We start from the raw sequence: 21,547 nt of genomic DNA on the forward strand, positions 1-21,547 counted from the left end.
GTTATTGCTCTGTACTACAAGGTGCTAGCTCTGTTGTTTTTTGGTTTGTTTGTTTGTTTGTTTTTTTTACCAGAACACTGCTGTCATTCTTTCTATCAAAAAGTCTGATTCAGCATCTGTAAAAGATGTAAATTAATTATGGCGTCTGGCTTTACCAAACTGTGGCGATGGTGCACTAATTTTATTCCAGGGTTGTTTTCTGGTAACTTTTTTCTTCTATTAAAAGAAATTTGTTAACAAGGCACTAGAAAAAAAAATATTCTGCCAGCAAAAATATCACCTTTAGTCACAAAGGTCCTTATGAGCACTCTAAACACAACGTGGAGCTTGAGCACAGGGGATCAAAAGCCCGGGTACTGCTGCAAAGAAGCACAAAACAGTCTGGGCTCAATTCTACTTCTGCCATGGTCAGCAACACAGAGAATGAGTCATTTTTCTCTACTAAAATGCTTCTAAACTGCAATCCCTATCTCACGAAGGTTTAAATCAAATATTGGTCTAGAAGATAACACTACCTTGGACATGGGATTCTCGCAGAAGGCAAGAAAGGAAAAGGCACAACCATGTCACTTACCAGTGGGCAACAAGACTCTGGGTTGTTTCTTTGTTACAAAACATTTAAGCAGCAAGAATTTGACCATGCTTCCATCAGTTTAAAGTGCTCTGCTAGATAAATATTTTTAAGATCTGTACAACAGGCCTTCTATTTAACAATGAATACATTTCAGGCTAATGTGCTGCCAAGCTCCAGCTCTCTTTCTAGCAGCTGAATTCTTGGATAAAATCATTTTGCAGGGTATGAGCAATGCAGTTCTGAAAATAGCATCACTGCAAAATGAAAGATGGCAAGAACCTCTACAATGCTGATTTATTTCAATGAAATTTCATCTTTTATTATTAGGATCTATTTTCATGCTTTCAGCAGAATTTTCATACTTAATAAAATGTAAATCTATAGAATTTGCTTATTCTGAGGCTCCAGCATAAATACCTAGGAGGGAAATAAACAAAGAAATTGCCCTTCACAATTTAGATCATAAAATATGTGAAACAGAAAAATGCTTTGTGAATCCAAATAATTTGCATTTATCACCACCGTATTTACAAGAACAATAAAAAAAGGAAAAAAGAAAACAAGCAAAAAAACCCCCACCAAAGCACCAAAATAAACACCACCAATCAACAAGCTGTTTCACACTTATTCTAAATATGTTTCCACTAGAAGAATTGATTGGAACAACATTCTTTAAAATATCAGTGGTTTTAAGCATCTTGCATAATGCTCAGTATTTAGAGATGTGCTGAGAAAACACTAAGAGGTGATATTGCACTTCCCTGATTCTAAGTAGATTACATCCTTTGGCTCTCCTTCCAATTCACTCATATGAAGGTATACTTCAGTGCTTTATTTTTTTCCTAATAGTGAAAATTTTTAAGTAGGTTGAGAAAAAAACCAATTTCAAATGAGAAAGAGCCTGATATTTTATAATCCATTAATAGAGCAGTCTTTTCTAATTAACATCAGCAGCTAAACTGGCATTCTTCTACCACAGATTATAAGCTATAAATGGGATTTTATGCATATGAGAGGTCTCAAAATCCCCAAGACTGACAGTAGAAACAGATGAAAAGAAAACATCATAAATGTCATGTATCAACCTTTGGTCACTGGTGCCACACAGAAAATTATGCTGAGCCCAAGCCCAGGTACATTCTCAGCAGGACCTACACTTGTTAGGTCCATGTGAGGAAGCCAAAAATATGAATGTCCCAGTTGTGCAAGCCTTAATTCATATGACTCATATAGACTTCCCTGAGTTGTCCTAATGACACCAAAACAGTAAAGATGATTCATGCAAGTAAAAACTGGGAATACACAGCTTCTTTTCTAAAAATGTCCTGTCTGCATACATACAGATATACGTTCATATGTATACTATTTTTATATTATCTTTATCCACCAATGTTTTACACCAAATTATGTAAGTGGCAGATCTGTCCTGATTTTAATATTTAATGTTATAAATACATACAGAACAAGTAACTGAGGAGGAAAAAATGTTAAAGATAAAGGAAAGACAGAAAAGGAATGGCAGAGGAAAATTAGAGGGGAATAAAAAGAAAAGACATGAAGATATACCCACAGTGATGCAGTAATTACAGAAACAGTTCCATTGATTTTGAAAGGCTTCATTTGTAGCTTTATAAAAATTAAGATATGCTTAGTTTGGGTTTTTTTTTATTTTTTAATCTGTACAAACAGGCTTATTATCAGAAAGGAGAATGTGTATCTTTATGTAGTACATTACTCACTATCAGTAACAATATCAACACATGCTGTGCCAAAAGGATACTCAGGAATTACAAGATATACTTAAACTTAAGACTATCTGTCTTGATGCAGTACAGAGAAAAGAAGAGAAATAAACTGAGATTTCTACTATCTTTATCAGGCAACATACAAACCTTCTATATTTAACAGCATGTTTTTTCTGAAGTCTGTACAGATAATAAATATATAAATATATATGGCTACAAATAAGAAGTGCTTTGCATAATGTGATGGCAGTACTGGTATAGTGCCAGGAGTACTATATACAATATTCTCATCCAAATATCTGCTGTGTTGCAGGTGTAATCAAAGGACTTGGAGTTGCTGTGTTAAAAGTAAGACCGTGGTATCTTGTACCAACAAACAGATCCCTAACACATGGCACAACTAATACAATACATTTAACTGAAATGCAGTATGCATCAATCAGCAGCTAAGCCTGATGGCTCAGTTCAAGACACAATTACTACTATACTTTAATAGCTCATTAAAGGACAGTCTTCAGTATTTGCAGTGAAATATTTCAACACTGGAAGCAAGGCATGCAAACCTGCACAGATTTTCAATGAAAAATTAATGCCACCATTTCATACAACACAAACCTGCACCTGAAATTCTCTATATATTGCTGTGTAAACATAACAGGGCCTTTTTGCCTTATCCAAGAATTAAAACTAATCAAATTACTGAGATTCTATTACACAGGCATTGCATAAACCTTCAGCATTTCTTGCTAAGAATACTACATATACTTCTATAATATTAAATTGGTGATAATGACTTCTGAATGTTTTAGTAAAAGCACATGTTAAAATATTTATTAATGCAGAAGAAACAGATGACTGAAGGAAATGTGATTGTACAATAATAAGTTGTAGAAGAAACCATATACTCTACAGCCCTGAATATGCACATTTTTCACATCAGCTAGGAAATCCTTCCTCAGACCAACTTTTTCACTAAGAGAAAAAACAGACTGAAAATAATGGGGAGAAAGCAGGTAGCTAAGCACAGAATACCAGCAAACCTCCAGTTCTTCAATTATTCATATCCTTTCTTTCCTTTATTCTCCTCTCCCATGTTTTTTTTTTTATTTCTATTTTTAATATTCTTAATATATAATATCTTTTACATTAAGAGCATTTGCGTCACTTCTCATTGTTCTTCCCCATTTGTAATTTTTAGTAAGAAGTGAAATGCTGCTGTCAAGTCTCAAAAAAGAATAGAAAAAAATCTTTTCTCCTTCACCTGTTACATCAATACTTTTTGCTAAGCAGCTCTCCCTGCATCAACCTGTTGTGTGCTGCCTTCTAAACAAACTAAGCCTTGCTTGCACTTTGATGCTATTTCAAAGGAGAAACAGTACTGTGAGGGATGCTCAGTCTCTAGAGATTGTTTCTGCAGTATTTCAGGGGAATAACAATGAGTAAAAAGCAAGTAGATTCTGCAGAACACAGATATGTTGATGACTAACATATTCTGAATTACTTTATCATAGGTATACTTATAATTGTAGTTACATGTTTCACTGTTGTCAATTTCTATTATCATCAATAAAGGTGAATTCAGAAGGAAATTAACAAAAATAGATGGGGAAACAAAACCAGTTTTAAAAGAATATCACATATCCTTATGTTAAAAAGCAATCTGGACTTCTATTTGAAATTATATATATATTCTTTTTATATGATATTATTTTCATTTCACTGGGTTCTATTTTTCTCTTTTAAACCCAGAAAAATCCACATAGAAGATAAATTGTAATTAGTTGTGTATGATGACCTTAGCAGCTCAATGAGAAACTGTAAATATCAGAGCTCAAAAGATCATAAATACGGGAGCTCAAACACAAGAAAACAATGAATTAAAAAGCCCTGGGTTTGTTTGTATTTTGCTACACTTGCTTCTACGTGGCACATCTTTATACACTGCAACGCGAGAATGTTTTAAAAGATAATTTTCCCTACAATGGAAGACTGTATTTATTCGACTTAAAGGATACTAAGTGTATCTTAGTATCACATCTTTGTATTCCTTTCATTTAACCGTGCGAGCATCCCTTTGAGTCTTTCATGATGGAACCGGTACTCAGAACTGAATCCAATTATAACAACCTACCAGCAGTACTAATTGGTGAAAATGCATTGCTGGTAATTACTGCAACGCATCCTTCTGCCCAGGATGAGCGACACCAATAAATTCTACCCAGCCTTAAACAATAAGGAAAGAATACCATTAGCACTGTTTTTCTTATGTAAAATGCATCAAAGTGAGTCATCCACTTAAAAGTTACCTACTGGTAGCTTTAACCCAGATTCGGGGACTAAGGTAAGTGCTTCAAAAAACCAACCAAACAAAAAGAATATAAAAATAATGAGGCGAGAGAATAAAAAGGAAAAAAACACGATCACATAGTGCTTTCTCGTGGATTTTTTTTTTCCCCTATCTGTAGGCGAATCTTCAATACGTATTGCCTTCCTTTTATTGCATCATTATTATTTGATCTTTGCACCGCTCTGGGCAACACTTTCATGCTAATAATTCTGCAGCGCTTTAAAGATTTCTATCTCAGGGCCAGGCAAGGCACCGAGCTGCGCGCACCGCGAGCATCCCTCAGCTCTCGCCAAGATATTTCTGAGAAGTGACGATCTGCAAGGCCGAGGCTGAAGGAAACACATCTCCAGCTGTGTGGCTTTAACAGTGTGTGAAAGCCCCTTCGGGCAGGACCCCGCGGAGCCCCGGCATTCCCGAGCCCGGCCAGGCAGGAGGGAGCCGGGGCTCGGAGCTCCCGGCCGCGGAAAGGCGACGAAATCCGCCCTGCGTGGGCATTTGCATCGAATCGCCAAAGTTTTCAGGGTGATTTTTTTTTTTATAAACAGTGTTGAAACACCATCCAGGGTTGGAATAACCTCTGTGGGAGGAAGGGGCGGACTCTGTGTAACTCGAAACTTTCTTCTCCACCAGGATGACCTGACGGGGTGGATCTGGGAGCCGCTGCGGAGCCTTTACCTCAAAAGTCCCGCCGCCGGCCGTCACCGGAGCTTCCCCCAGCGCGACCGCCCCGGCGGGACCTTCGGCTACCCTGACTCTTCCAAGCAAAATTTGCCGAAAACCTACAATTTTTCCCGATCTTCACTTTCCGCCCAGTCTAACTATATTTCCCTTTGTATCGCCGCTATCTCTGGAGCCGAGGAGCGCCCCCGCCCCGGCCGCGCCCCCGCCCCGGAGCCCCGGACCCCGCTGGGACTTACGTGGTGGCCGAGGGGAAGGGTCCCTCCGAGGAGTGGTTCATCACCACGGACTGGAAAAGTGTCAGGATAAAGAGCAGCAGCCAGCCAGCAGCCATCTTCCTGATCGAAGATCGATCCCCCTTCCCCAAGTCGGCGAGACGGCAATAATAATAAATTCAATTACGGTGTGTGGCGGTGCGGGGGGGGGCCGTGGTTCTTTAAAGCCTCCTCCGCTCCCCCCACCCGCCCCCTCGCAGGAGGCGCAGCCCAGAGATGCGCGGAAAAGCGGGAGCGCGGCCGAGGGTGGGGAGGAGGAGAAACGATGGAGATCTGTGGGTGGAGTGGGAGAAGAGGCGAAACAGAGAAAAGGAGCGAGCGAGAGATACTCCACTCTCTGCTACTCCAGCGGCAGCTCCAGCTCCATCCGATCCGCCGCCATCAGCGCTACTTTTGTAACAGATCCCACTCTGCGTGTGTGTGCGCGCGTCCTTCCCTGATTTATTCCACTGATTGCGGAGCAGAAAGAGGAGGAGAGAGGCGGGCGGGGTGGCGGCTCCTGGGAGAAGAGGGAGGGAAGCAGGCGATGGAGTTGGAGACGGGCGGCTCGCCGCCGGCAGCGGGGAAAGCGGCGGGGGCGGGCCGGGCCCTGCGGCGGCCGCGCTCCATACAAGGCTCCGGCAACTCCGGGCCGGGCCGCCCCGGGGCCGCGCTGCCGCCCCGCCCCGCCCCGCGCAGCCCGCTCGCTATTTTTAAAACCGCTTCGTGCCTTATTTTAATTCCAGCCCCCTCCTCCCTTCTCCGCGCACGGCCCGTGTGCCACCAGTCTGGGCTGCGATCTAAAAAGGCGTCTCGTGGATGGAGCTGTAAACGCCGCTCTCCCTCGCCGCGGAGCCCGCCCGGCCCGGCCGCCGCCCCCGCCCTGGGCAGCAGCGTCCCGGGCCCGCAGCATCCCCGAGCGGCCCCGCGGAGCCGCCCCGGGCACGGCCGGGGCTCCTCGGGCTGCACCCCCGCCCCGCCGCGCCGCTAACCCGGTCATTCATTTCAGATCCCTCTGGAAATCCACAGGACGCATTGCCTCTCGCCTCCTTTCGTTTGTTCACGCACACCAGTCTCTGTGGCAACTATACGCTCTCGGTGTAAATGTAGAGAGTAATCCAGGGAAATATTTCTTAGCTTATTTGTTAAAGCAGTTAAAAGTTCAGTGACAAATCTGATTTTCTTTTTGATCTGTGGGTCGGTTTTCTTTCTTTTTTCTTTCTATGTCATTTCATATTTATAGTTTAATATATTTACTTAGTTCAACAGGTGAAAATGAAAGAGCAGACCCAGTATTCATTTTGTTTTCACATCCTTTCTATTTAAGGATCACATCTTGAATGTATCAACTCACAACAATTTCTATAAAACAGGAAAGTGCTGATCTCTATTTTAAAGGTGGCAAAGGGATCAAAACTGAGATGCACAAATGAAGAATTGAGTGCTCACATTGCCCGGGCTCAAAGCCAGCACGATATTTCAGTTGCAATCTGTAAAGCATGCAGTCACTCATCCACATTGTCTCTGGATTGGAGCTGGCACTTGGGAGCTCGTGGGAAGAACTCCCAGTTGTCTTCACCTATCCACCTACCCATAGGTACGTAGGATTCATCAGGGTTTGGATGCAAGTTTGAAATAGCATTTTCTAAAATGGTTCTGCGGCCTTTAGACTCAAACTGTCTGAAGAGTATCTATAGCTCAGCTTTTGTTGGTCTCCATAGTCCTGGCAGTTTTGCCACATGAAGTGGCACCTCTTTGGGTACTTACCTGTAGCTGCTCAGCTGAGCATCTCTGCTTCCCCATGGGGATGTCAAGGGTACCAGCACAGTCATGGCTGTGGCACAAAAGTCCTGCTTCACATGAGATGGATTGTGGGGAGATCTGGGGTAGAAAGATGTTAGGGAATGGATTAAAGTCTTGGAGAAATGCACAGAGGAAAGGGGCTAGAGATGTGAACAGGTTGGACAAGACCATGACAAATTTACTTAGATAAAGAAATTTACTTAGGTAAAGAAATTTACTTAGATAAATTATCTTAGTAAATTACTTAAAGCTCCTCATTTTTGCGCTTTTGCACTAAGAGTAGCATTATCAGCATCAAGTTAACATCAATTTAGTTATGAACATGAATATTGAACAAAAACACTGATTCTGCTCCTTGATAGGACTTTGGAGTTCGGCTCAAGTTCATGCCTAAACTCTGCTGAGTTACCAGGAACCAGATGTTCTTCAGTTAGTTGTGCCCCAAAGCACATACAGTTTTGCAGTGGGCAGCACAGTAATGGATTAACACTGGCAACACCCCTCCAGAATAGATGGGAATGCCCCACCTGGCTCCTTCCCTACCTGAAGGATCAAGCATATGCCCATTTATTCTCTTCTCAGCAGGAAAGAGTTCATGTTAAATTCCCAGCAGTGCTGCCCCCAAGGGCCTGTTGAGCAAGCTGTGTGCGCTGAGCTGGGAAAGAGGTGTTCTCCCAGGGGATAACCCTCTGGAGTGGGCAAACAGAAAAGTACTGACATGTTGGTGTGGGAAAGAGAGGGTGCAAGTAATTGTGCAAACACACAGAGGAAATTGTTTCAGCGGGTGGGAATAAACAAGACCACCCCTTACTCACAGGTACCATTTTAATATAATGGAAAGGAGACCAGAAGATCAGGAAATGATAATGTAAATTAATAAATAGATAACTAAAGGGCTACACAGGAATGTTTCTTTCATCATTACTACAATTTTCTTTAAGCCTCATTTCTGATGCTTATAGAGTTTCTTAGGGCAATAATTATAGCTGCAAATAGTTCCAACAACAGTAACACATGGAATGGCAATGGAACTGTGCAATGCTTGACACCCCACCTAGTACTGTAAGGTCTGGATTAATCAGTACTAATACACTGAGCAACAGCTGAAAAGTGAAAAAGATTCTAGAGGAAATACTGCTATGATTTTTAATTAAGAAGTATTCAAAGCTTGCAATCTACTGTGCTACTTACAACTATATAACAAGACCCTCTGCAAGTTAATCCTGCTGTGAGCAGTGTGAGTGCCTGTGGAGCTCACTGAAACTTGGAGAGAAAGAGAGAAGTTGTCTATTTGAGGCTCCAGCTTGGAGGAGAAATACACAGGTTGGCTCCAAACAAGCTGGTTGAGGTGTGGAGGAGCAGCCAGGGCTGGAAAATGGAGCTTGACAAGGGCTCTGGCGTTCTGTGATAGACAACTCAAGATCAACCTGCAAGTTTTTCAGGATTTACAAGTAAACTTGAACTGGAGCCCAGTTTTGAGAAAAGGTGGAATCAAATAACAGCTTTCCTGTAAAATTAAGTAAGGCTGGAAGTCAGATTTTGAAGTTTTGCCTTTTTTGGAATCTGAAACTCGGGAATCCAGTGCCAGCCTGAAGCATGGGGAAGAAAAGAAAGCAGGATTTATTCCATGAACAATTTATTATTTACTGATCACCCAGTCTTTGATTCACCTAGTTATTTATGGCCTAAAAATTTATTAATTTTCCAGGTATTTAATAAAGATGCAGAATGTTTAGAAATGCTGACCTCATCCTACAGCTGTGTATGGACATGACCAATAGGCTTCAAGTGAGTTCCCACTACCTTCAACAAGAAAGTGTGATTGACATGAAACATTAAATTAGCAGAGTTCAGTTTCTTGGTATGTCTTCACCCTCCCATAATGCAGAAAAAAAGCACAAATGTAGCTCCATCATAAAGTTTTAAAAAGCCTTTCAAATCTCCTAAACAATCAATTTCTTTACATTTGCTGATTAAACAATTTTCTTATACAGTCACTGTTTTAAATACATGGCTTGCACATCACAGTAACATTGCGCTGCAGAAATTCTTGTAATTTATCTGCATTGAGATTCCTAAAGATCTATTACAGCAGACAAATCTTTTTCTTTAAGCACTTGAATGACAAAAAAAAGAAAGTAAATCTTCATTCTTACTTCATTCTAAATTTATTGCCTCATATCTGACTGAGACCTTTCTGTGAAGGAGCACAGGAGCAACAGGTACTGATATAATGAGGCATCTTACAGAAAGTTTTCTTTGTAGCTATTTGGTGGACTTGGCAGGGTTAGGCTTGGGGTTGGACTCTTGCCTTAAAGATCCTTTCCAACCTAAAAGATTCTATTCTATGATTGTACTGAAAGTACTGGAAATCTTTCAACTGACCATTGTAGTCCATATGTCAGAAAAAAATTCCTATTGCAAAACTACAGCATTTTATTTGCATCAAAGACTTCTTCTCAGTTCATTTAATCAGTGGCAGGTATTAATTAATGATCAAGCTTTTCTCTTTTATGTCAATTTCTGGATATATTATTTATGTTTTCATGTCTTATTTACACCATTGCAAATCTAGCATAAAAGACAAAGGAGCAGGGCCCTCTGTCTCTTAACCATTTTTAAAAACTTCAAATTTTTATGTTAGCATCAGAATCAAAATTTTATTAATCTGATTTTGTACTTGTAAATAAACTCATTCTTCAGTAATCAGCATTTTCAGAAAGAATCTTGAAGCCAGTGAGATGTTAAGACCACACGTGCAGTGGTTGCAGCACTTGTGTGAATAGATGAGGCACAATCACCAAGTGCCTTAAGTGTCTTTTGTGGGGGCATAATAGGCAATAAATCTGTACTGGCTTTATTCTTGCCAGCCCTCATCAGCATTTTGCTGAGCACATTCCACCTTTGTGCTTGGTATAACACGTGCTTCACTAGATGGGACTCCCAGATGTTGCTGGATTCAGCCAAAATGTGCTTGCTGAAATATGGCAACAAGTGTGTGCATGAGCCTGGAGAAAGGTGTAAAGCACAATTCTGATGAGGAGCAGCTGAGGGAGCTGGGGATGTTTAGTCTGGATAAAAGGAGGCTCAGGGTGGACTTTATCACTCTGTACAACTGCCTGAAAAGAGGTTGTAGAAAGGTGGGGTCAGTCTCTTCTCATGAGTAACAAGTAATAGAACAAGTGGAAAGGGCCTCAAGTTGCACCAGGGAAGGTTTAGATGGGATATTAGAAAAAAATTTCTTCATGGAAAGGGTTGTCAGGCACTGGAACAGACAGCCCAGTGAAGTGGTTGAGTCACCGTATCTGGAGATATTTAAAAGATGTGAAGATGTGGCATTTAGGGACATGGTTTGGTGGTGGACTTGGCAGTTCTGGGTTAGCAGCTGAGCTGTATAATCTTAAAAGTAAATTATTCCAACCTAAATGATTCTGTGATTCTGTTCTATCATAATCAATGCCGCATACCAAAGTACTATTTACTTCCTGGCATGTAATATCTTCTTTATGTCTGTGTTTTACATAAGGAAGGAGGGGTTATTCTTGCTGAATAGTTCTCATTCCATTTGTTGGTGCAGGACAGACTAGACCTGACTAGAGACAGCCTGATATCAATTTCTAATTTCATGGGTAAAAATGGTCTTATTGGAGTCTGCACCAGATGGAAATGCAAGATCCAGCCTGTTGCAAGTGGGATGAATTGTTTTACATATTTGAATTTGATAAAATTTATATTGCAAGAACTTTGTGACCTACATCCAACAGCAAGATAATCAACACTGTTTTGTTCTCACCCTTGTGATTTTCATATTTGAGTAAGCATGCTGGATGGATCTGGTAGCAAAACCTTCACTATTTGATAAGACTGTTTATGTTTCTGTTATTGTCAGATTTGAGGAAAGCATTCATTCTAATTCTAGTCATTAGAGCTGTACACATTTTCACACTTGGATTTTTTGATACTGCAGTTAAACCAACAATAACTTTGGGATAACTTAATGTTGAAACTTGGAGTCCAGAAAAATAAAATTTCTCCCAGTGAATAAAACTAAAAATAGTTTATAACCAAGTTACAGTCTAAAACTTCATCCATGGTGCTGATTTTGCTTGGTGTAGAGTTGATTTTCTCCAGAGTGGCTTTTATGGGGCTTTGCTTTGGGCTATGTTGAAAACAGTGTTGATAACACAGGGATGTTTTAGTTGTTGGTAAGCAGAGCTTACACTGTAGCACTATATGGAAATAGTAGTTTGGTTCTGAAACACTCTGTGTTCATTCTAATATTATCATTAAAATGTTTCTGAGTTTAAAAGGAATTTTTTTTCATTAATCACTGTGTTATATTCCAGAGTATAATGTAAAAGTGCTCGTTGTAAATCTCATATTGTTGTTGTGACACCATTCTCAGAAAACCATAAATGCCAGTCATCTTGCTGGAGAGCACCCGCAATTATAGATGTTAAACTGCGGTATGTTCTGAATTTGTAAAGAAATATAACTTCTAAACGCAGTCTTATACAAATAACATATGCTTTATAAAGTCAAAATTGACAGCATTTTTGTACAGCCTTGTCTATTTTCTACCAAGTCCCTAATCTATTTCAACTTAGTTTAATCCATCCCTTTCATTGACTTGAAGCATATACAGTTCTTTCTTGAAACCAAATATATATATATATTTCTTCTTTAATCTCCCTAATTGGACAATTTTCTCCATTGTTTTCACCCTGTGAGATACATTCCTATGCCAGTAAATGATTTTCTAAATGTAAGGATGGGCCTCTCCTGAAATCTGGTCTCTTGCCACTTCATAGGACTAAAAAAAGGTACATGGACACATGGAGATGCACTCTCTGTGATGGCAAGAGAATAATCATTGCAGACCACTGTCAGCCAAATGGAATTAAGCCATCTCAGCATCTCATACTTACTTAATCCGTTTAACCTAATTAAAAGGGTGGTTATCAAAGGTACATTCCAATGTTATTGATGAGATTTTACTGCAATATTCCTGCAAAAGAGCAGGTGCTGTCGTGCCATCCAGCCACAGATGCTGGTTTTGGAAGTTCAACAGGGTAGGCTGAACTTTAGTAGGAAGGTTGTATTTGTGCCCCCTTTTTGGAGCACAGCTGTTGCTGCTCCTGTTCTGCGTTTGGTGAGGTACTCATAGACCCTATGAGAAAAGGGATTCCTTTTTTTCTTACCCAGTTGAAGTCAATGGGAAGAGACCAGCACCTCCAAAGAATGGTTCATCCTGCCCTAAGATATGGATTGTTGAGTATTGGTATCCTGTTTGATTTGCTTTATATATAAACTAGTAGTAAATATAAAAACAACCTAGAAGGAATACTGGGCAGAGAGATGGAGAAAACGTAAGAATGAACGATTATAGAGCAAAAATAAGAAAAGAACAGGAAGGTAAATATCAAGAAGAAAGGTTATGCATGTGGAAATAAAGACATGCATACTGTCTTCATTACATATCGTACAAGGAAAAGAAATTTTTTAAAAGGCAAAAGGAGAGAAAAAGTAAAGTGAATCAGGAAAACAGGAATATGAGGAGGAAAAAAATCATTAGGAAGATGAAACAGTAAAAGGAAGAAAAATTTTGTGCAGATAAGGAAGACATGCTAGTAAGCAGGAGAGGTGACGAAGAGGAAAAAGAGGAACGAGCTTGTCGCAGACATCTTTTATGAAAATCCTTTTCTTAGGATTTTTTCCTGCTGAGAACCTGAGGGGTTTCAGCAACAAAATGTAAACAATGGTTATCTGCTGCTGTGGAATGCAACAGGTGCATCTGTGATTGGCCCATCTTGGATGTTTCCAATTAATGGCCAACCACAGCCCAATTAGCTTGGACTCTTTGTCCGAGCCACAGACCTTTGTTATTCATTCCATTCCATTCCATTCCATTCCATTCCATTCCATTCCATTCCATTCCATTCCATTCCATTCCATTCCATTCTTAGCTAGCCTTCTGAGATGAACCTTTCCTTCTATTCTTTAGTATAGTTATAATGTAATATATATCATAAAATAATAAATCAAGCCTTCTGAACATGGAGTCAACACTCATCTCTTCCCTCATCCAAGAACCCCTGTGAACAGTGTCACACGAGGTCACCAAGAGAGGTTTGGTCTACACAAGTGCACTTGTCCATTTAGTTGTAAAAGGTGGCACAAAGAGTGGCAGGAAGAAGCCAAGTCTCTGTTGTGCCAGGGGAGCAGAGCAGAGGCTTTGCCCTGTGCTGGGTCAGAGCCAGGTCAGGCCCATCTGCTGTGCCCTGCCCCTAAGCAGGGCTGCTCAGCTCGGGGGACAAAGGGCACAGAGCTCCCTCCTGTATAGCTATAGCACAGCACACCTCAGTCTGGTAAGGCAGCTTCTGCTGCACGTTTTGCACCAGCTGCAAAAATTATGTAAGGAAAATTTGAATCTTTTGTATGCTAATAGTTTCTAACGAGGGAAACTAGTGGGATGGATGGTAGACTTCATGCCAAGTAGCCTTAAGAGATAATAAAATAACAAATAAATATTTATAATACTCCTGCTTCAATAAAGCCTGAAGACATATAAGTTCTCTCATCTCTTTCATGATTTATTAAAAATCTTTAATTGGCTGTTCTTAAAAAATTCCATTTTGACTTTTAAAGTGAAAAGTCAAAAGATAAAAGCATCTATAGGTAAACTTCCACATCTGATCTGCCCATATCTCTAGAATTCAAATGAAGGAATGGATTTAAAAAGTTATATTTCAAGCTCCTGCTCTCATTTCAGCAGCGAGATTTTTATGTTGTTGTATTTGAAAGGATAAAGTAAAATGTTTGCATTTGCCCATAGTATCTATATGGGTCTAATTCTTTCTGGAATCATGTGTCATTAAGCTATATAATAATTATGTAATTTATTTATATAGGTTAATGCCTCAACAGTCCAAACTATTTCAGAAGCCATAATATATCACTATGGTAATGTTAAGCCCCCTTGTTATAATTGGGTCGGTACAGTCTGCCATTCCATGCAAAGCAACAAAGGGCAGCTCTGCACAAACCACTCCAAATGTTGGAATTAATTGTGTTGTAGACTTCACATTGCACTTGCAGATGTTATTAATCACTGCTACGTTCTGTTTAATAGCTGTTTCTATAGTAACTCTGATTTTTTTTAGAGGGTGTGAAGGGAAGTTGAGTAGTTGTTTTGTTTGTTGGGTTTTTTCTCCCTACAAGGAGGACAAAGGCAATCTGACTATATATACACCTATATAAATATATATATATGCATATGTGTAAATACCCAAACCCTAAGAAGTGCAAGAAGTATAAGATAAACAAAAAGTAATGACACAGAGGAACATGAATGCTTTCAGAAGATATCAAGCTACTCAAATAATCAATTACTGAAGTTAACAATTTGCTCTTACTGATCCTTTTAAGTTTGTGATTTTTGGCACAATCTAGAAAGTCCAGTGAAGTGAGAGTGCAAGCAGTGCAAGCAAACACAGATCTGTGTTTATGTCTGTGCCCAGCATCACAGATTTACTAGATACAAACACACTGCCAATGATGCTGGCCTAGGACTAGAAGACTTAAAACATACATCTATGAAGACTTAATAATGAATTTAATATTTTATGTGAATTATAAACTAACCACAGCTGTGTAACCTGCATTTGCAATAAAGTTTTTTACATCCACTGCCCAGCATATTTCCAAGAACAGAGCAAAGTATGTAGTGTATCAGCTAACACATCAAGCATCTGTTAACTTTAAGTCATCTCTAATTTCTGTGTTCATTCAACACATGCTTTTGGTTAAGAAGTATTCTAAAAGCAGGTAGAATGTCCTGGTAACCGGAGATGTGGATAGTTTAATATTTACTCCCTACACATATCAGAAAATAAAGTGAAAATAAATTTTCATAAATAAAATTGCTGATAAATTAAAAATTATTGTCTCTTGAAACTAGTAGGAGTGGAAAAAAAAGTAAGTTTTATTTTGGTATTTCAAGGTGATACACTAAAACTACAGAAATATTTCCTTTTAAAGTGTAACATTTATAATATTCTAACTCTTAAAATATAATTTGAAAACTATAGCAATCTCTGCTTACTTCCATCAATAGCTATGATAGAAAACATTACTTTAAATGTCCAACTCTCCCTCCCTCAAGTACAGAAAACTGTTTGTCTACTTTGAAATGCAGATGACTGAGTCCAGGAGTTCCACAGAAATTTTTCTTTTCTATGGAAGCTGACTGCCAAGTGCCATGTGCACCCATCTATCCTGTGGGAGTGAAATATAATTTAATGCTTTTGAAGCAGATATGCACTTGTCCCCCAGGCTGATGAAATCCTGGGTTTACAGTTTAAGCGGGTCAGAGTGGTGCCCATTTTGGGACTGATCTTCAGAAGGGCACACAGCACATCAGCTGGTGTGCATTCGTAGCCCAGGGTTTGAAATTGTCATCAAAACATCTACATAAAGCACAGAGTAAATAAAAATAATCACGGTATAATCAATTAAGTAATAATTAAAATAGAGTAATAAAAAAGAGAGGGATCTCAATGTCTTAGAGGATAAATCTGAGAGTTATGCTTTTATAACACAAATCAGCGTTTGAAATCCTCATAGGACCCGACCATGTTCTGCCTCCCACGCGACGTTTTGCAGCAGAAATCCTCTTTGAGGAGAGGCTGCTCTCTGTCAGGTGCTGCTGCTGTTTCCTCTCCTGCTGCCGTGCTCTGGCTGCCCAGGCTCTGTCCCTGAGCCCAGCCTGCCCTGTGTCCTGTCACCACCATCCTCCAGAGAGTGGCTGAGACCAGCCTGAGGTGCCTGCTGAGAAAAACCAGCAGCTGTGCCAGGTTTGATCAGTAATCCATGGAAATGGAGTTTCTCTGTCTCTTTTTCACTTTGGAAACTTCCTTTGCCCTTGCCTAGTCCTTTCTTTTGGCCAGTCTCCTGAAGTCTGTTTTCTAGGCGTGAAAAGAGATGGAGGATATTCTCATATTTTTTTTTAAATATGAGAAGTCTATGGGAGACATCAAGTGGAGGACATAACCTTGAGAGAACAGGGGTAAAGGAGGCAGAAAACCTAATGCAGGGTCAAAAATTGAAAGGGAAAGGATTAATTAAAATATACAGAAGGAGTTTTGAAGATGAAAAAGGAATATAAGTGCTAAGTATTTTCCTTTGTAACAGAAGCTGTGCTGAGAATCAACAGGGAAAGCATGGCTTTTATTTGAGAGGCAATTTGCATATTAATATTGTGATAGCATTATGCAATAGTATATAAGACAGATTGGGTAAATAGAGGCTGTGACTAAACATTTCAGCTCCTTCCCCATGTCTATTGAAAATAAAAACTGGCAGAATGTCACACTGTAGGATTGTCCTTGATTTGTTTCCAGTAGAACATTAATTGATGTATTCCCATGTTTTGATATGTGATTTACAAGCTCAATAACTTGAAGGGTGATTGCAGCCAGGCAGGCAATCTGGATGCCAAGCCTCATTTCAGTGAACTGTCCTGGATATTTCACTCTGAAAATCATGGCTTTCTAAATGTGTGGGAAACAATATTAAGCAGTGGCAATCAGCAGTGCAGTTTTCTGTTGGTGTAGCAGGAGGGATTATTTTGAAATAGCTAGTGCATCTGTTTGGTAGCTATTTTTCTCTTTTGAACGGGAAAAATCTTCAATGTTTCAAACAAAATGTTTATGAAATACCCAGAAATGTAGAAATTTTTGCAAAGAACATTTTGTAATAAAAAAAAGCTGTATTTTTTTAAAGCAGCCAAAAGGAATGAAGAAGAATATAAACAACCAGTAAAAATAAAATTAAAAAAATTCTTCCTATAGGTTGTTTTGTAAAACTCTTGGCAACCCAGAAATTCTAAGCTATAGTTTCATTCCAATACAATCCAGAGTTACTCAACTGTGACCCCTAAATATCAAGGCCATAATGGTAACAGTGAAAAATGAAAACTCATTATTGTAATACTCTGTGTTCCTAAAATATCATCAATCCATTTCATGTTTCATTTCATTTTCTAATATGGTTTCATTTGGTGAAATCTGCTTAACAGAAAAAAAATTGAACTTGTTTTTTTAATAACTCTGTTGTTAAATGAGTAATAGAGAATTGGTGTTTCAAAGAGAAAGTGGTTCTGTGATGTAAGTTTATTTGAATGAAAGCTACTTCCAGAACAGTAGCTTTAAGGGTTAATATTTCAGCTCTCACATCAAAACAAACTAGGACATGGCATAAGTATTGAGGAGTAGAGTACTAGAGGATGGATACAGCACAATATAACTTTGCAGAGTGAAAACTGGCACATGTTGCCAAAAAATCTGTGGAAGCAACCATCAGCAGTAAATTGATGATATCAAAATGTTTACTACATTAAACCAACAAATTATAGTTTATTATTTCTTACATCGAACCTTCTGTCTGAAAACTGTGGGTATGAAGTTTATCCGGCATTTAGGAGAGCATCATTGCCCTCTTTCCACCTGTGGGATAAGCTGGTATTTCACTGGACCCTGTGCCAATGCCTTTCAGCAAATCCGCTTTGGATTTGTTTCACAGTTGCTGTTTTGGGAGTCTGATTTACTAACACCTTTTGCAACAAGTGAAACTGCCTCTGTGCGGGAGGGAGATCAAGCCTATTGTTCTTGTTACACAAACTCATTTAATTAATTCCTCATCATAGTTCCTCTTGACTGATTTTTTCTAAATTTTAATGATATGAAGAATACTTATTTTTATTATATATTCTTTCTTCTTTTTCATCTATTGCTTCATCTGTTGCACTAGAAAGTGAAGCCCCCCCTTACTCTGTGGTCAGGAGAGAAGAGCAGCCTTCCCTCAGGTGTTTCAGTCCAACAAGAAACATTTTTTTGATGTAGAAGCAAAGTGGCTTCTTAGCAGCTGAAAGAATTTTTGAGAGTATAAATAAGGAAAAGTAAATGGAAATTAGGAATTAATTTTTGGTGTGGCAAGAAGAAGGGGATAATTCCAAAGAGGTTAAGTTTTGAAGAGAGGGTTTATAGGAAGAAGGTGAGCCTCTGCAGATGTTTGGGGAGGAGAAACGAGACCAAAGAGTTTGCAAGAGGAAACAGGAGATTTTATCCTTCTCTCATAATTATAATAAGCATTTTATTGTGTCTAAGAAATGGCCATCATTCCAGAAATTTAACTGGTCATCAGATATCTTTGAACCTCTTTACCCAGAGATGAGAATGGGTCTATAAATATGATTTCAGCCTTATGTACACTAAGGGTCCAGCTTCCCAAAAGCAAAGTTTTCTTCTGTTTGTATCTAGCTCAGCAGATGAAGATGCAAATAATCCAGAAAATAATCCTGTGGCTTGGAGCTTCCTGCCAACTAGAGATCATTAATTAATTTCTTCTCAATTTTTGCTGTACAAAATGAGATGCTAGAAGTTAGCAAAACATGCCTAGAAAAAGCAGCGTTGCTGAGGTCAAAAAGTTGAAGAATAAAGTAACAATTGTCAAAACTATCACTGATTTAAAACAAGGACCAGAAATTTCACTGCTTTCACAAAGGAGAGATGCAGAGGCATCATGCAATAAGGTTAAGGAAAAATATGATTATGTCACAGTTCTGACATGGCCCTTAAGCAAAAAATTATTTTTGTTTGTGTTTCTGGCCTCATTTCTATAGATTCTAGATTTTGAAGGTAATTTAAGACAGAAAAAATAGTGATAAAGTACAAAATGGATTTACAAAGGTTTACTTCATTGCACTGGATTAAGATTCTTCTTTACTTTGATTTTCTGGACAAAGGAAATGAAATACATCTAATCTACTTAGACTTTTCTAATGCATCTGATACAATTCCACAAGGAAAATTATTAGCTAAATAGAAAAGTCAGGGATTAGCACAAGAGTTTTAAAATGAGTAAGGAATAGACTTAAAAGAGAAAAAGTGAAATGTTGAAGCAAATTGTTGATTAGAAAATTGTCTTGAAAGGTAGATTAGAGACTTATTTCTTCTAAAATTTACATTAGTAATCTTGGCTCATGGTGTGTGGTTGATCTGTTAAAATTTAATGATGACACAAAGGAATTGCCAATATAGGGGAGGGTCAAACTTCATGCAGGATGAAAAAGATGAATGATGATGGCAATAACAGAGCAAGAAGAATATTATGAATTTAGGGACTAATAGGAAAAAATTACTTTGCTGCTCATGTTGGTTGTTTACACAATGACTATGATTCATCATTATTACATAGATACAAGATAACCAAATATGATCCTGTAATCTGGTTGTGTTCCCCTGTATTGCTTTTATATTTTTCTTGTTTTCTGTTCCTCTGTATGGTTTCCTTCAGGGAAGGTTTAGATTGAATATTAGGAAAAGTTTCTTCCTGAAAGGATGGTCAGGGAGGGACTGAAACTGCCATTCTTGGAAGTGTTCAAAAAAATTGCAGATGTGGCACTCAGGGACACAGTTTAGTGGTGAATATGGTGGTGCTACATTGACAGTTGGACTCAATGATCTTAGAATTCTTTTCCAATTTAAATTATTCTGTGACCCTGCGAAGCACTTGACTCTGGGCTGAGTGTGAAAAACTGTGATTTTGAACCCTGTTTCTTACATCCCCATGCATACATGCCCTGTGAGAGCCCATCCTGATTATGGGATACCCCTCTGGCCAACCATGTGAAACAAATAAATCCAGACTGGAACAAGGGCTAAGCAGGGTGGCTGGGACTAAATGTACTTTGCTTTTACGAGCTGGAGGCAGATAAGGTGCATGCTCACCCTCTGAAATTGTAAGAGCAGAGAGAAGAGAGAGAAGACACATTTTAGCTAATGAATAATGCTGGTACGAGGACAAACAGGCACAAATTAGCCATGGTTATGTGTGAAGAGGAAAATCAAGACCATCAGATCAGTGAGAGTCTATAAGGGCAGAAAGGGAACATTTGTTTCTAGCTCATGGAACAGAAATAGCTGTGCCCCTTTGCCCAGATCAGTTTCTCACTAAATTTTTATTTTCACATTTCCCTTAACATCAGGAACACCATTCTTCACTAGCAGATTGCTTTGCTAAGCCTGTCCAGGCTGTAGAAATTAAGCATCAGTGCTCTTTCAGATTTTGCATTTGCTGTTCCCTGACTACCCTCCAGTTTCTGTGTTTATGCTCTTTTTCACTGTTCACCCTTTTAGAGTTTCTGTCTGCTTCCTCACATGCCTTTCTCCTTTCACTCCATGATATTTTTAGGCAACTTGACATAATTGATTTTATTATTTTGTTTTCTTTTCTTCTTTTTTAGCCAAACTTTGCACCAAAACAGTTGAAACACCATTTCATGCTTTAAAAAGTAACTCTATTGCGAGACTCTCTGTCATCATCATATATAGCAGCCTTAAAATTTACAAACATAAGACTGGAAGAGGAAGTCAGAATGCATGTAACTTCCTGGACTGATACAAGCAATAGATCTTTTAAATTTCTTTTTCTCTTTATCCTATTATCTAATTATAGCAGTGACTCAACATTCAATTTATTTGACAAAAACAAAAGTGCTCTAAAACTTTCTTTTTCAAGTGTGCCAGCCCATATTGAGCCTACAAAACCCAAAAATTAAATCCCCCTTAGATCCTACATAGAGTAACCAAACCCTTGTTTGCTCTTTGTAACTTATGATACTTGCTTAAATACAAGAGAGATACTGTAAACCACCTCTCCAAACTGGCTTTTGACAGGATAAAATGTCTCTAAGATTAGTTGTTTAGTCCCTTTATCCTGATTTCTTCTAGCAAAACATTTAAAACATTTGACTTTCAAATAGCTAAATTACCGTTACTGCTCTTTTGGGACAGAACAGTGGTGCACTCTAAGACTGGGTCAGCTCCAGGGCTGTGTAAGCAAAAGTTGCTTGAAAAATCAGCCATAAAACATTATGTTTTTCAGAGTGAAGTCAAAATGTTAAACTCAGTGATGTCAGATACAATCTTTATCTAAAGCCAATATACAAATTTATGCAAACCCAGATAAGGAAGATTTTTCTTTTTGCTTCACAAGGATTAGATGGCCAGAGAGGAGCTGCATGCTTGCTGTTAACACACTGGGAGTTGAAAATTGTTAATAACTCAGCCCTTGTCACAGCAAGGTC

General features: G+C 38.9%; 1 protein-coding gene across 4 annotated transcripts in view; it reads right to left on the reverse strand.

The window, feature by feature from the left end:
* Positions 1–6,198, reverse strand: part of CACNA2D1 (calcium voltage-gated channel auxiliary subunit alpha2delta 1) — a 363,361-nt gene extending 357,163 nt beyond the window's left edge. For 3 of the 4 annotated variants that reach the window (XM_063155623.1, XM_063155622.1, XM_063155621.1), the window contains exon 1: positions 5,584–6,197. In XM_063155623.1, the coding sequence (XP_063011693.1) occupies positions 5,584–5,678 (95 nt within the window). In that variant the 5' untranslated portion in view covers positions 5,679–6,197. Of the gene's footprint in view, positions 1–5,583 lie in introns of all 4 variants that reach the window. The other variant, XM_063155624.1, reaches the window with a different exon arrangement.
* Positions 6,199–21,547: the final 15,349 nt, after the last annotated feature.

The sequence above is a fragment of the Melospiza melodia genome, chromosome 4, assembly GCF_035770615.1.
Source record: "Melospiza melodia melodia isolate bMelMel2 chromosome 4, bMelMel2.pri, whole genome shotgun sequence".
Taxonomy (NCBI): Eukaryota; Metazoa; Chordata; class Aves; order Passeriformes; family Passerellidae; genus Melospiza; species Melospiza melodia.